Source organism: Pogoniulus pusillus, chromosome 14, assembly GCF_015220805.1.
Source record: "Pogoniulus pusillus isolate bPogPus1 chromosome 14, bPogPus1.pri, whole genome shotgun sequence".
Taxonomy (NCBI): domain Eukaryota; kingdom Metazoa; phylum Chordata; class Aves; order Piciformes; family Lybiidae; genus Pogoniulus; species Pogoniulus pusillus.
In genome coordinates this window covers 9,469,272-9,484,896 of record NC_087277.1, presented here as the reverse complement: position 1 = coordinate 9,484,896, position 15,625 = coordinate 9,469,272, and the positions used below count along the sequence as shown (strand labels likewise).

General features: G+C 46.3%; 1 protein-coding gene and 1 long non-coding RNA gene across 3 annotated transcripts; one reads left to right on the top strand and one right to left on the bottom strand.

Moving 5' to 3' along the window:
- The first annotated feature begins 3,012 nt into the window (after window positions 1–3,012).
- On the top strand, window positions 3,013–7,114 carry LOC135181232 (uncharacterized). Its single transcript, XR_010304781.1, has 2 exons — window positions 3,013–3,646; window positions 6,589–7,114. It is a non-coding gene; the product is annotated as an uncharacterized LOC135181232 (long non-coding RNA).
- A 493-nt stretch (window positions 7,115–7,607) lies between these two features.
- ZHX2 (zinc fingers and homeoboxes 2) lies at window positions 7,608–15,355 on the bottom strand. 2 transcript variants are annotated; one of them, XR_010304779.1, is made up of 2 exons: window positions 12,123–15,355; window positions 7,608–8,877 (listed from the first exon to the last, which is right to left on the bottom strand). XR_010304779.1 is itself a non-coding variant. In XM_064154224.1 (2 exons), exon 1 carries the CDS (start codon window positions 15,267–15,269, stop codon window positions 12,771–12,773), a length of 2,499 nt encoding a protein of 832 aa, XP_064010294.1. In that variant the 5' UTR covers window positions 15,270–15,355; the 3' UTR covers window positions 7,608–8,877; window positions 12,767–12,770. The 2 variants fall into 2 exon arrangements, 1 of the variants encoding a protein (XP_064010294.1); XM_064154224.1 differs by having other exon boundaries at window positions 12,767–15,355.
- Between the last annotated feature and the right edge of the window lie 270 nt (window positions 15,356–15,625).

Below are 15,625 nucleotides of genomic sequence, written 5' to 3'. Positions count from 1 at the left end.
ATGTCTTCTTTGTGTGATCTTTCACTTGGTGCTGTTATCACTGCCAGGATGGCTCACACTGCCTATGGTGGGGTGTTGGAACTAGATGATCTTTGAGGTCCCTTCCAACCTAAACCATTCTATAAATTCTACACTGGCTATGTATCTCACTATATTGCTGCTGCTCCTTTGACCCAGGGTGTAAATTAATCTGTGGGCTAAATCACTGGCCTGTAAAGTTTCATCTTTTTGCTTTCAGAGGAACATCTTAAAATCACAAGCTGTGTTAAAGTAAATGTTAAAAGGGAAGATTACTTGGCCATAGAGGATCCTTGGTGGGCAGGGAGCAATCATAAACTGTGAGTTGCTGCAATTCTTTGGACTGGCACTTATTTCTGAGTAGGCCACTGTGTGTCAGGCTTCAGCTTTGCTACCTGTTTGTCAGGAAACAGCCTACAGCTGGTACTGCAGCCCCAGTGTACAGCTGGTGAGCACGGGTGAGAAGGGGCATGGAAGAAAGAAACGTATTTGTGCCCTGGATTTGCAAGCCCTCTTTCTAAGTAGCAGCTGCCACAGATAGGATGTGGGCATAATTTATTTGGTTTTGTTAACCCACCCTGTACATTTGTCTTGTGACTGGAACAGTGATGGTTTTAAGAAGCTGGTAGTTTGGGTCAGATTTGAAGCATTGATCTAGTGTTGAACAAGCATAAGTGTCAATTAAGAAATTGCTCTCTGCACATGATAATTCAGGAAGTACATCATTCCAGAGAAGTGCTGATCTTTCCTGTCTGTGAGTTCGTTTCTTGGCTTAGCTACTGGTGGCTATGGTTCAGGAATAGCAAATTAAAATCACTTATGCAAGGCATGGGAAGCAGGGCTGTTCCAGCTTGCATTAAGGAGGGGATGCTAAAAGCCTGATAAGCTCTGAGTAGCTCTTATATTTAGTCTTATGTTTATTACATTAAAAATAAGCAGAAAAAGAGGAAAATACTATTGAAGCTGTGAAGACGAATGAAGAACTTCAGTGTGCAGGATTCTGAGGAGATATTAGTTTTGGCTCTGCTATCAAGAGATTTGGGATAAGGCTTGCTGAGTCTGTTAGCAATAGACCACTAGAAGTTTTTCTTGTGAAGTTTGCTCCATGCCTGTGCCCTTCAGTTCTTTTGCAGCTGTCTAGGTAAATCAGCAGCTTCTGCCAAAAGGTGGGATTAGGCAGAAATCTAGGAGTTACAACTCTGGCAGGCTGAAACTGCAGATGGCCACAAACAGTGGCTCTGGGAGAGGTGGGAATTGCTCTTTTTCAGAAGAGGTGTCAACACTACAGTGAAAATTTAAACACAGGGTGATTTTTGCCTGTTGAAGGTCAGTGCAGCAGCATCTGCAGCCATCCTGAATTGGTGGGTGGTGCTTCTACTGAGTGAAACCATTTCTCTGCTGACAGGGGCCACCTGGAAGTTATTTGTGAGCAGGAGAGGAAAGCTTCAGCAACCAGTATGACTTCAGTTCTCAAGTCGCTTGTAAGGAGGGGAGTGGGTGAAATCCTTCCAATAGAGTAAGTGGGGTGTAAGAGACTCAAGAAACAATTCAACCCCCTGAAAAGCCAAATACATCATGAGTAAACCTGCTCTGCAGCATGACTTGCTGCTGCCTAGCCGAGGACAATGCACTGAAGGCATCCTTCAGTGCCACCATCCCACTGCCTGCTTGCTCAGGGAGAGGAGCACTTCACCTTTGTTTACATGCTGAAACGCCCTTGAAAGCAAAATCCCTCGAGAGGAGGTGGTTTGGAGATAAGTTTGTGCTTGGCAAAACACTGTTTATGCTGCAGGGCTGTAATGTGCCCCGGTGATGGTAGCCAGCCCTCTAGGATGGTGCTTAACGCAATTACACTGCCGCACTTTGTGGCCAGCACCGATGCTTGGGCCAATGTCCTTCCCTTGGCATAGAACTGCTGTCTGTGAGTGCAAGAGGAGAGGTGCTGCCCAGGCTCAGGCATAGGCCAAGAATGCAGAAAACAAACCTCAGTGGCCTCTTGTGATTCAGGCAGGCAAAACTCCCATGCTGGAGGACAAAACTGCTCTCTTTGGATAAGCGCTTATCGTTCTTGAAGCTGGCACAGCAGAGCAGAGCAGCCCATGCTTCAAAAAGCAAAGTAATTAATTCTCCTTGCTCCCAGCCGCAGCAGTCTCTGTTGTGCAATGCTGCACCACAACCAGGCACGGAGAAACTTTCTTTGCAATCCAAAGAAGCATTTGGTGGTGCTTTTTTTTGCTCTGACACAGCAGAGTTGGTCTTCCTTTTAATATTACGGAAGACAATGTCTGCCTTGCCTTTTGTGTGACCTTCAGTGTCTGGATTCATGTTAAAATTTCCATCCTCCCACATTCAAATGATGGCACTTACAGAAAAAAAGAAAGATTAAAATTCCTTTTGTTTAAATCCCTAATAGTGAGCCCTAGAGCTGCAGCCCTGCAGAGGTGGTGATAGGGTTTGGCTTGTGCTCCTGGCACTGGGTTCACCTGGGCTTTGTCAGCAATACAGAGAGTGGGTAATATTCATCCATCTCCCACCCTGATCCAGGTGATTTTTGCCTCCTGTTTGCTTAGCTACAGAATCATAGAATCATCCAGGTTGGAAGACACCATCCAGTCCAACCTATCATCCAGTCCTGTCCAATCAACCAGACCATGGCACTAAGTGCCTCATCCAGGCTTTTCTTCAACACCTCCAGAGATGGCGACTCCACCACCTCCATGGGCAGCCCATTCCAATGCCAATCGCTCTCTCTGCCAACAACTTCCTCCTAACATCCAGCCTAGACCTTCTCTGGCACAACTTGAGACTGTGCCCCCTCATTCTGTTGCTGGTTGCCTGAGAGAAGAGACCAACTCCAACTGGCTACAGCCACCCTTCAGGTAGTTGTAGACAGCAATGAGGTCCCCCCTGACTGTCCTCTTCTGCAGGCTGCACACCCCCAGCTCCCTCAGCCTCTCCTCACAGGGCTGTGTTCCAAGCTTCTCACCAGCTTCATTGCCCTTCTCTGGACACGTTCCAGTAGCTCAACATCTCTCTTGAATTGAGGAGCCCAGAACTGGACACAATACTCAAGATGTGGGCTGACCAGTGTTGAGTACAGAAGAATAACCTCCATGGCACTATGTTTGAAGCCTGATGGTAACTGAATTTGGGCTGGAGAAAAAGGTTTGGAGCTGTGCCTCCCAGTTTGAGGTACTTCTGCTCTTCATAATGGGGCAAATGATGCCAAATCCACTGGCATCCTATTTCTTTCACAGTTGCTCCAGGTATGTCCCTCATGCTTAGCATGTGCAGTGACAGTATTTCCATACGTGTCACAAGTGGTAATGACAAACATCAGTTGATCACATTCAGTGCTGATGTAATGTCCTCTTTGCAGGGAGTCTCCATGGCTTTCCAGGTGCAGGTCCCCTTCTCAGCATCCTCCCATCACCTGGAGGTTGTTTTGTGGGACACCATGGAGGAACATGGCACTTCAGCAGCAGCTGATAGGGCTTGATGATAGAAGCTGTGGCCAACCCAACTGAAGTGTTCAAAAGTGGCCTGGGAGAACCTGGAGCAGGGTTGTAGGCAACACCTCATCAGTGAGCAGCCTGAATTTCTGTGAGACCCTGGCTACATTGAACAGGTAAGTACTGGGATGATCCCTTCGTGAAGAGCTTTAACAGTTGGGTGTTAAGATACGATGTTGCTGTTTATGTGTCTTGGGAGTGCATCAAGGCAGGAAGCAAAGTATTTTTACTGAAGAACTACATCATCATTCACAAGCTGATGGCCCCAGTACTGAGATGAGAGGGACAGCTGGGGTTAGAGGATGACAAGGCAAAATCTGTTGGTTTTAAACATTCAGGTACAGATTTAACGTTAAATGATACTGCATAGCAAAACACCTTTTGTTATCAGTGACTTCATGTGCAGTGTAGGGAGACCACAGAGGCTGAAAAATTCCATTGCTCTCAAGCTGGGGGGATATCTATGCTCTTAAGGGGGATTTTGTCACGTGTTGATGTGTTACAAAGCATCCCAGGATATACCAGGAGCTCTTGCTTTAAAGGAAGGAGAAATGCCCCCTCCATGAGAACAGCTGCAGCTGTGGCCAGAATTGCTAACCAGGCTGGGAGGAGCAGCTGGTATTTTCTGTGGGACTCTCCAAAACAAAGTTCCCTGAAAATGGGAGGCAGAAAAGTTGATTAGGGAGAGCCATAAAGGTGGAGGCAATTAAGGCAGGAACATGAAAGCTTTGCCCAGATAACTGCACTGAGGCAGAGGGGTGTCTCCGTGGAATCGTGTGGGATGCAGGTCCTGAGGAGCCCCAGTCCTGGCTCATTTCTGCCCTTGTATCTTTGCCTCTTGGAAAGGGAAAGGCTTGGGGTGAAAGCATAAGAAAAACAGATGAAATGGCAATGATTTGATACAATTATAAAATGAAGCTTCCTTACTGGAAGTCAAGACAAGGCCAAGCTGAATTCCAGCTCTTGCCTTTAGCACATTTATTCTGCAGTCTTGTGAATAACTACATAACATCCCTCAGCTTCTCAAGCCACAAACTTGGGTTAACATTATTGTTTCTTTATCTCATACACGTTGCAAACCCAGTGACTTTGTAGACTGAGGTTGATACACAGTGTATGATACATTGCACTGGTGTGATCAAGACTTCTAAAAATGAAAATAAGAGCAAGGAGAGGACAAGTTTGTGTACTGAAGAAGCTTCACAGATGTCCTATTTACTGTACCCGAGTCAATTTGCTGGCTGCGTGGCTCTTGAAGTAGACTCAAATTGTCTTATAATTAGACCAACCCTTTTGGAGTATCCTGTCTGCTGGAAATGAGAAAGCAATGGCAAACCTCTGCTTTTGCTTACTGCACTCTAGATGTGTGCTGTGTGATTAGGTCTGACAATTACCGGGTCACTCGGCTCTTAGCTCCATCCTCACCAGAGCTTGCAATAATCTGATTGGGATACAGTTCAGCTGTGTAACACTTGAGAAGCCCTGCCTAGGGTTTTATGCTGCTTTTCCATTCCTTCACTGCATGTCTCACATTCTCTTGCTCTTCATACATTCACTTTTCCTGCTGTACCGTGAATAGCTTCAGAATTACGCTCAAGAGTCATAACTCTGACCAAATGAGTATAGCACTCCCTACAATGTTGCTTTGTGTGCCTCTGTAATTAGTTTTTCCCCTTCTGTGAACTGGTGTGATTCCAGGTGATGTCTTTTTGCTACCTAACAATATCTGAGGGCCACAAGAGGATGACAGGCAAAGTTTCAGTGATTAGAGCTCTGCTAATGGCAAATAGAGTGCATATTTATTTGGTAGCTTGGTTGCTATTTATAGCTTGCTTGTGTGTTTCTCTAGATTTTAAGTTCTTAACACGTAATTACATTGTAATCAAAAAGATTTCTCTTATAACCTAGAACTTCTCCTCCAGTCTCTGATGGTCCACATGGTGCTGGACACCCTCTGAGACTGATCCCTGTAACTGCTGGCCTTCACTCTGCAGCTGCAGCCTCCTTGCACCACTCAGTGGCTGACTTGCAAATCAATGCATAAAATGAACTCCCCGAAGCTTAATATTGGGTATTTGTGATTAGAAATGGTGCCACTGTAGGGACTTAGTTGAAAGTGAAGTTTGGGGGGGGGGTGTTAAAAAAAATAGTAGTGACAAATGAATCATTTAGCCTGCAAGGAGGTTGGTTTGGGATTTCTACCCCAAAACTCAGTCAGATTAAATCAAGTTTTGAGCATCCAGATCCAGTCAAAGATGGTCCTTCCCACTGGGTCAGATGCTCTTTGAAAGTTCCTTCCCACCCAAACTAATTTTTTTCACGTGTGTTTTTGTGTTAACTGGGTTTCTTCTGATGAGACCCTTTCAAGACACTTAGGGTCAAACACATTGTGAAAGCCTTCAGTCAGAACCTGAACAACAGGGACTGCTGGGCTTGGGGCTGTGCTCCTGAGCTTTTTCCTTGCTGTGGATCTTGACAAGGGGCAGGGCCCTGTTCTCAGCCACCCAGGGTGGTGCAAGCACCAGGGAAGCAAGGCTATGCAGGAGGAAACTCGGTGTCAGCAGCCTATTTTCATCCGTGTGCAATGAAATCCCATGGCCAAAGCTGTCCCTAATGGCTGCAGTGTGCAAACAATGTCCTGATTGTGCCTCCCTGCTTGGACTCTCCTAGAAACGCAGTCACTGCGTCTGTATTAATTAAAAACAAAGCCTGCTTGCAATGCTCAGTTTGTGAACTCATTCTGGCAGCCACAATGAAGCAATCTTTGTGGGGACCTGGGTTACTTTAAGCAAAAAAAAACTAACCCACCAAAACCAACCCCAAAACTGAAAAGGGGCCACCAGAACAGCTTTCTGGCTGAACTCTGGCACCTGGAGGTTTGGTATCCCACCAGCACACGCCTGCACAAACCTACCTGGTGCTGCTGTTTTGCCAAAGCTGGCAAAGGCCACGCCAGTCTTTTGCAAGCCCGTTTTGTTTCCTGTGGGAGAGCTTCAGCTTTATTATCTGTGTGATGACAGACTTCAGGGCCACTGCTATTGTTTTATTTGAATTGCAGGGATCTTAGAGAGACAGGATCCTGGCCGGGAATCCTACCGTGACTGGGGCTGTACAAATGCAGAAAACCCAGGTGGGTCTTGTTCTTCCTAAACCTCCTGCTGAGCTCTCTGGGAGTGGTGCTGGTTAAGCAAAGTAGGTCAGCACTCCAGACAGGCAGAGGTATGCGCACATCAGGCAGGAGATGCAATCTGGAATATTGAGCCACCAAGTAGCTGTTAAAAACTGTGCACAAGGGCAATTAAAACATTAGCATCCTTTTATGTAAGCAAAGCAGACAGAACTGGCAATTAGTTTCACTTACAGCTTTGGAGTCCTGGAGGAGTGTCCTCAGAGGCAGATTCTGGTTTGGCCACCAGACACTTGGATCCATCGATCTGACAGCTCACGCGGGAGGTAGGGATGTGACTGCGCAGGCGTCTGCCTCCACACACGCACAGGAGTAGAATGCACGGTGCCGTGTGTGATGGGACAAGTGCTTACCTACTGTCAGGCTGCCTCTGGCCCTGGAGGAGAGGAGGTTGCTTCCCCATCTCCTGCTGTTAGCATGTGACATGCACTGCCTGATCCAGACACTCCTCTATGACAAAGGGACTAGATAACTTGCTTCTAAGGACAGTTGCTGAACACTTGCCCCTGCCCACTGCATCCCTTCCTCAACGCAGAAACGCTGTGCTGATGCTGTGAGTCATAGGAGTGCTTTCTTTCATTCATTCAGGTTGTGACAGCAACCAAAATAAAGCTGCCCCCCAAATCCCCATTCCCAGGTGCTCTCTGACACCGTTTGCATATGGAAGAGCCATCTCACACTTGGGAAAGAATCAGTAGTTGACCAGGTTCACTTTGGTTAGCGTTTGCCAATCTGATTATTTCAAAACTAGTTAAAATCTTAATCATGGCTCTAGAGACACTAAGCTCTTGTACACCAAGGAGAGCAGCTGGGAGCTGAGTTTGGGTTTTAAGTAACATAAAAAAGAAAAAAAGAAAGAGGGGGGGAAAAAAAGAAGAGTGAGAAAAAGGTTACCAAAACGTTTAGCCTTTGTTTTATTGAGTTACAACAAATGAGCAACAAGTTAGAAAAGTTGGATTTATTCAAATGCCCTAGCATCCTATTTGTGCAGCGTACTGAAAGGTGGGCAAGCTTTCCCCACCCAGCTCAGCAGAGGAACACACCGGACAGCTCTTGCACCCACTCGCCCACACACCCACTCTCCCTCCTCCTCCTCCTCCTCACACGTGCATGGACAGACACCTCCCTCCAAGTCCAAATTAGCAGTATTTTAAAAAGAAAGTGCACTCGGTAACCTAGGATTGATCTACAAATTTAGTGGCAAGGGTTAATCAGAAATCTGTTGTGCGCTACAACTTCTAAAGCTGAAGGGCAGCCTGTTGGTTATGGTGTCCGTTCTTGTATCAGCTGAAGAAACACAAACAAGTTCAGATAATGAAGCATCTTAATTTCTGTGCTCCAACCTCTCTGGGGGTTGTACTGCATGTTTAAACAAAAAGTGCTAAAACAAACCAAACAAAAAAAGGCATTCTAGCCAGATCACTGGAAACCCACAGCTGAGGTTGGCTCGTGAAATACAGGAGCTGGAGAAGACTTGCCTTGCAAGAGCACAAAATTAAAAAAAAAAGGCAGTAGCAGGTGGCCATAAAACAAAGTCAAAATGAGGAAAAAAAACCCAAACCCCAACCACTCCAGAACAACCCTCCCCAACCTCGCAACGTGTTTAAGTGGGCTGAAATGTAAACCGAGGTGGGGATCTGGGCTCAGATGTTGATCTGCACTAAGACTCCAAAGACTGCAAATCTGTCTTAAAATGCTTTAGAAAATACAAAAAAACCAAAACCAGATCTCCTCTCCCTCCCTCACAAAAGAAACTTCCCTCCCCCAAGCTACTCCCCAAATTTTGCAGTGGCATTCTATGCAAGAGTAACTTGCATGTAGTAAAAAGTTAACAAAATTTCCATGTTGTACAAATCTGTTCCAGTAGAGGAAGAGGCTGGGCAGGAAAGTGGGTGGGAGAGAAGCTAAGGAGAAACCTATGTACAAGGACCCTTTTCTCTTTCTTTCTTCTCTTTTTTTGATGCAGTAGTAGGACTTTGGCACTATAAACGATCCCATGATGGTGCTCCACGATAGTATTTCTCGCTGTGCCTCTGAAGTGTGGTTTGAGACCTGGGAGTCACAGCACACTATCTCATCCCAGACAGGAGAACAACTTTTCTTCTATTTTCAGACAGCATTTCCTCTTCAATATGAGGACAGTGCAGCTGAGGAGTATCCCTGCAAAATTATAAAAGCAATGTATTATTTTTGAAGGCATGATGAAGGCAAGAAGTGCCAGCACCCACTCCGGCTGGAGCTGCATGCAGCAGCACAAGGCAGCTTTCTTGCACCAGCCTCCTCACCCATCCAGTGGCAGTGCTTGCCACAGCCTGGGCTGGCCCATTATTTCACACTCTTTGTGAATGTTGTTACCAGGTCTTTTATTTCCTACAGAGGTAGTGAGCTTTGTCTGGCATCTGCAAGGCAGAAAGCAATGTGATTGAGTCTGATAAAAAGGCACTCCAACACTGAAGGCAGAAGTCCTCCCCTTGTGGTCTCCACCATCCTTGTGACCTGCTCCTCCTACCTCGCTGGAAGTTCATTAGGGTTTGCATCTGTGCAGCCTTTCATTGTGTTGCACCTTGGGTCTCCAGTGCACCTCATGGGTTTCAGGTGAAATGGCAGATTATAGGTACTTCAGCCTCACTCCTTGGAAAAGCTTTAGAGTGATCATCAGTCTGCAAAAACACTGATCAATTCCACACTGACTTCATGATGGTGCCTTGGAGCTCAACACCACTAACAGGAAGAAAGTTTACAGCGGAGAAGGTGACTCTAGGGGGGGAAAAAAAAGTATGCTTCTGAGAAAGAAAAAGCAAAATATGTGGGCTAAGGAAGTACTGATCTTGGGCAAAACCCCACAGGGAGACCATGCAGTGAAGAAAGCCAGCGATAGCTGCTAACCACTCTGCCTGCTCTGGTCCTGTTCTAGTGTCTGAGCTGCAACTTACTGCATTTAATTTTGGACCAGTTTCTGTTTGGGGCAACAGACCTAATTTTGTTAGAAGGCAGGAATATATTGATGGAAAGGGAGCCAGAACATTCCTCATGATAAAGCAGTTGGGCTTCCTAACAAGAGGGATATGAGGCTTTATTACACAGCCTGGAGCACTTCAGTGATGGCTTTAGCAAACCCTACAGCAGCCATTCAACATCTCGAAGACCTTGGCACCCTGCAGTGACAAGTCTCCTAGCCTCACTACTCAGGAAACCTGATGTGCTCTGTGGAATAAATCCAAATTTGTCAGAAGCTTCAGAAATATGCAGGCTGATCACTGAAAAATGTTCACTCTAACTATGTATGTCAAGCTGAGAAAGTAGCAGCACCATGAATATCAAAGGGGTGTCTTTCTGCTCAACCTAGGCTTCAGCAGTGGAAGTTTCATGTAATGACTGTGTCTGTGTGAGAGCCAAGAGGAGGAGAAATGCCTTGTCAGCTCTTCAGTCCACCTCTTATGGGCAGCCATGACAGTGCCACAACCCTTTAAAGTGCTGAGAGAAAAATCAGACTTTCACATGACAACAGGCAGACACAAGGTCTCCATCAGCTCTTAATGAAGTCTGTTTTTGAGTCATACCCTGGCTGTTGCTAAGGTAGTACCAAATGATTTTTATCTAAAGCACCAAAGCTTTAGGTAAGAATGATGTAAGATAGGCTTCATGAAAATAAGAGTGAAAGCTTGTGCAGAAGGAAAAAGGAGCCATAGATCGGATTGTCCCATGGGTCTCATCAGTGTAGAGTATGAAGCCTCCAGCTTTGGTGTCACAATGCCTGTGACACTGCCTCCATGCAAGCACTGAAGAGCAGGTACTTGTGTTTCTGGGCTGAGACTTACAGAGAAAATAAAGGAAAATGGAAAAGGCTTTGGGTTTTTGTCAAGTCACCAGGCCAGCATGCTGAGAAGCAAGCAAAGCGCAAAGGACAAAACAGGCCTCTGATGTTCCTGCATGTTCTTTGCAGAGGAAGACCTGCTCCAGTGCATCTCTTTGCAATGGGTGCATTTTTACAGCCAGCCACCACAAAGCTCCTTGTCAAAAGCATAACTCAGTGAAAGTTTAACTGAGATCAAAGTTCTTACTACATTTCCTTTCTGACAGCACTCAAGCATCTCCACAGATGGTCAACAGCTGTGCCAGGGCACAAAGGCAGGAAGTTCACCTGAACATATCCTACACTGTTTGCAAGCAGAAAACTCTGGGCACCAAAACTATGCTGCTGGAAGAAGGTTGTTGCAAAGCTTGGTCTCATGATGCAGAAGGTCTATAAGAGATAGCAGTGTCAGGCAACTCCCCTCTCCTGCCCTTCTCCCCATTTCCTCTCCTAGCCTGTAGTCTGCAGCCTCTCCTCGGCTGGAAGGGGTAGATGATCTAGAGTAATGCCCCTGGGAGGAAAAAAGGTAATCCCACAATGTGTTTATTCAGCACACAATTGATTTTAGAAGGCAGATCAGACTCTGGCTCTCCTTTCTGATGTGGTAGCACAACAGTGGCACCCCAGCATGCCTCCAGCTGATGTTCCCATGTCCCTCCTCCTTTAATCTCTGCCTTTGCCACACAGGCAACACAACCTGCTCTTCACATCCCTAATCACCAACTTCTGTGAACATAACACAGGACAGTGCACTGCATGGCAGGCTGGAGCTTTAAAATGCTTTGCATTACAGATCCTGTATCAACATTTGTCACAATTAGCTGACACAAATCATAGCTCAAAATAAAACCAATGCAGAGTTTCCTTTTTCATCTCGAGAGAACGTCCAGGAGACTTTTGGACAAGTATTGCACTGCACAAGGAGAAAGTGAAGAGCCTCAAGCTATACAGCAGGGCTGGCTAAGAAAAACTATCCTTCTGCAAAGGAGAGCAGCAGTTCAGTTCAAGTACTGCCAGCTGTAATAGTAGAAGTGCAAATGTGAAGGGGTGTCTCGCAGCCCTGGGGGTTGAATTTTGGTTGGTTGTTTTTTTTCTCTTTAAAGAAATACTGCAGTACATTATACTTATTAGACACTGGAAAAGCACTGACTTTCTAAAATAGGTGCTCTCTCACTGTGGTGCTGAGCATTCTGTGGGATACATTCCAGATTAAGGAGACTCCAGCCTGGGAGAGACTGGCTCAGTTATACAGAGCACAAAATGTTACAGGCTCCAGTGAACTCGATTCAATGCACGAGTCAAGAAATGCTGACGGTGCTTGCTCCAGATTTATACCTGTGCAACTGTGACTGGAAACAGGCTTCAGGTCTCCAAATAACACATTGTGAATGGTTGTATAAAACCCCCTTAAAGAAAGGCCTGGCAGCTTGCTTTTAAATTCAAGATCCTGTGAAAAAGAGCTGCTAAAACACCCACATAGCTTAGTCTGGGGCATTTCCTAAGCCTCTAGTGTGAGCAAGCAGAACAAAACAAGGTTGGAAGCAGTTCTCACCTGCAAGAGGAAGAGAGCACATTTGCATTAGCCACTTCAGTCCTTACAAGGTTATTGTTGTTTGGGGTTTTTTCCCCCCTTTTTTTTTCTTTTTGCTGTTGCACAAAGAAGCACCTCTGTCCTGGGCCCTTCCCCCAGTGACCTTTTATTCTGAGCTGCGGAGGATACTGCAAAGGAAAGGCTCGAGGTGCAAAAACAGGCACAGCCTCTATTCACAGGAGATCAATGACCTGTTGTTACAACAGGGAATATTAGCAGCTAGTGTCACTATTTCTTTGCGTGGCTCAGCTGGTGTGTTTTACATCAAGTGCTGCAGAGGTTAGATAGGTTGTTCAAAGGCAGAAAATTTTAGGTTTAATCACTTATTGCCAAAAAAAACCCCAAACAATTAGAAAATAAAATCTCCCTTATCCAGGATTTGACCCACAAGGAGACAAGAAACAAGGCAAACGGCACTAACCCCTCCCCTACCGTGCAGTTGCTTTAAACTACAAGCAGGATGGGTCTCCCTTTTGTTCAGGCATCCAGCAGGCGCAATGATCCGGCAGGGATGGGCTCCAAGGATTTATGCTGATGAAGACCTACAGGATGCTGGAAGCACAGCCAGAGAGAAGCTCAGAGAAACAGGACACCATCAGCATTACCTGTCTACACGTGGGGATTTTCTCCAGATATACTTTCAGAGTCAAAGTCTGCCAGCTCTGCCTGGCCTTCGGGTGCTGTGTGGCTCCAGCTGTCTGTACAGTCTGATGCAACATCCTCCTCGCCCACCGTCACTTCCACCCAGTTGACCTCTGCTGGCTCCTCGTTCTCCTCACTGCCGTGGCCATCGTGGCTGTTGCACTCCAACCTGTCTGTACCCTCTGCTTGATTTGCCAACAAAGAGTCTTTCAGTGGTTCACAGTCTCTTTTCACTCTGACCGGTACTTTCTCCCCATTCTCTTCATTAACTTTTTTATGCTCCTGGTGATGCTGCCTAGACACCTCGCTACCATTCTTTGGACTCTCAGTGTGTTTTGATCCCTTTTTCTGGCTTTGCTCATTATGACCATCAACAACATACTGCTGCTGGTACTGGTCAATCCATTTCAGTGACCCTGTTCTAAGTGATGAGCGGTTTTCCTTGAACCAGCGAACGATTTCAGTTCTTGTGAGCCCAGTCTGAGATGCTAACTGGTCATACTCCTGGGGTGATGGCCACTGGGTCCTTGCAAATGTGCTTTTTAGTAGGTGAATTTGCTCTTGGGTTTTCTTAAATGTGGTGGAGGACCCAGATAAAGCACCAGGGAGCTGAGAGCTACTCAGTAGTTCTGCCTGGTTTATTGCACCATTGGGAGTTTCTTGTTCTTTAGTTTTTCTGTATGATCCCATCGAGTCCAAGACAGCTTGCTCCATGCTGTCCCTTATCTTTCTTCGCTCAGAGAACCATGAATCTATCTCCCTCCTACTCAGCTTAGTCTCCACTCGGAGCCTGTCTAATTCTCCTTGGGTAGGAAAAGAGCATCTTAGGAAGCTTTCCTCAAGGGCCCTAAGCTGCTCTTGGGTTTTCTCTTTGAATCTCTGGGGAGTAAGTTCTGTGTATGGGTGAAAGGATCGGCCATGTCGGCCGGCTGAAGGTGCTATTTGGTCTTTCCCTAAAGCATCGCCAGGGATGTGCACAATGCCCCTTTGACTTCTATACCTGTGGTCACTGAACCACTTCTTGATCTCACTCCTGGAGAGACCTGTTGCCTCTATCAGCCGGTAGACTTCTGCGTCATTGGGAAACTGGCTTGCCGTGAAACTGGCCTTCAGCTCTGCTATCTGCTCCTTTGTCTTTTTTCGCTCACTGGCTGGCGTTAGTGGTACAGCAGTCAACTTAGCAGGAACCTCAGGCACCTGAACTACGTGAGGACGCTTGGCCTCTGGGGCACTTGATAAGTTCTGTATTGTCCTCTTTTGCCCCTGGTTTGGGGCAACAGCAAGCGTAATTGGTGAACAGGAAACAGTTGAACCGTTTGATACAGGAGTCAACACCAGACCTGTCTGGCCCAGTATCTGACAAGGCAAAGCTGTCTGGATAATAGGCTGAGGCATTTTCGCAGTTGTCAAAGGAGCTGGTAGGACAGTGATGGTTTGGGGAACTGCCTGGATAGTACCATTGAACATCTTCTTTCTTGCCTCCTCCACTTCTTCAGGAGACCAACTTATACCATGCTTCAAGCGCTGTGTAGCAAACCAGATTCGGATTTGCTCTTCTGGGTGTTTTGATGCTGCTGTCAACCACGACAACTCTGCCTGTGTTGGGTAAGGAAATTTATTAAAAGAGTTGATCATGGTCGCATTAGTGTCCAGTGCAGAGTTGTACTTGGTACTGTTCAGAGGTACCGGGACCTTGGGGACAAGGTTAATGTTTGGCGGCAGCTGTACAGAGGGCATAACGTGGGCCAACACATCATGAAGAAGGTCTCCATTTATGCAAGCAATAGCCTCGGTGGCTTCAGTTAGGATGCGGGGCAGACTGCCATCCATGTGATTTTCTGCAACTCCCTCTTCTGGCTTTTTGGAGCCTTTCTTGGTTTCCCCTTTAGGCTTTCCCGGTTTCACCGCCGGTGTTTTACTTGCGCTAATTCCCCCGTGAAGTGAATCATCACACTCTGTGTTTTCTAGCCCACCGCTTGAGACAGTGGCATCGTTAGCAGTGACCTCAATGGACTGCTCTAAAACGGTCTGATTATTACGTTTGATTAGTTTCAGTTTAAAGTTTGTCTCTCCTGGGTGGTATTTTGTGTTGTGGTCAGATAAAGAGTCGTATTTTTTGGTTGTGAAGTTGCACTCAGCACAGACGTAGAGGGGGTTGAGAATGACATTCGGATGCTGGGTGTCGACGTGCTCTGTAAATTCATTTAAATTTTGCGTTGAGTAAGGGCAGTATTTACACTCATAACCACCTTGGGGTTTCTTAGACTGGTTTTCAGCTGGGGGCTTTGCCTCAACTGCTTCACAGTCTTTGACTGAGCTTTCTGAAGGCCATTTCTTTTTAGAGTCCTGCTGCAGCGTGCCAGGCCCCTTTTCTTTAGAAGCCTCTGCGCCCTCCGCGCCTTCCTGCTCTGTGACTTCAGAAGTGCGCACCATACAGGGAGTCGTTGACTTTCTTTTGCTAGCCATGGCAAGGGGCTGTCCCAAACGGTGAGTTCTTCTGAGAAATCAACTCGATAGATCTTCCAAAGAGCTCCAACCTATCTTGATTATTTTACTCTGTTCTGTTTAATGAAGACTTTCTGGCCCAGCTGCACCATCAACTCCACCGGTAGATCTATCAGCTGCATGACACCTGTGAAACAAAGCACACATCCTTAGGGGCTGATCTATTAATCACAGACTTAGCAGCAAGCCACAGCTCAAGATATGTGCATTTACAAGGCTGTTTTGGACAAAACTCTTCCTTCCCCTATCGTAAACTTCAGAATCAAAAATCTCCTCATGAAGAATAAAAGCAGTAAGTGATTTGCAATGAAGTGCAC

Excerpts from the sequence above, each read along its gene's own strand:
- ZHX2 (XM_064154224.1), bottom strand. The coding sequence starts at position 15,269 with ATGGCTAGCAAAAGAAAGTCAACGACTCCCTGTATGGTGCGCACTTCT.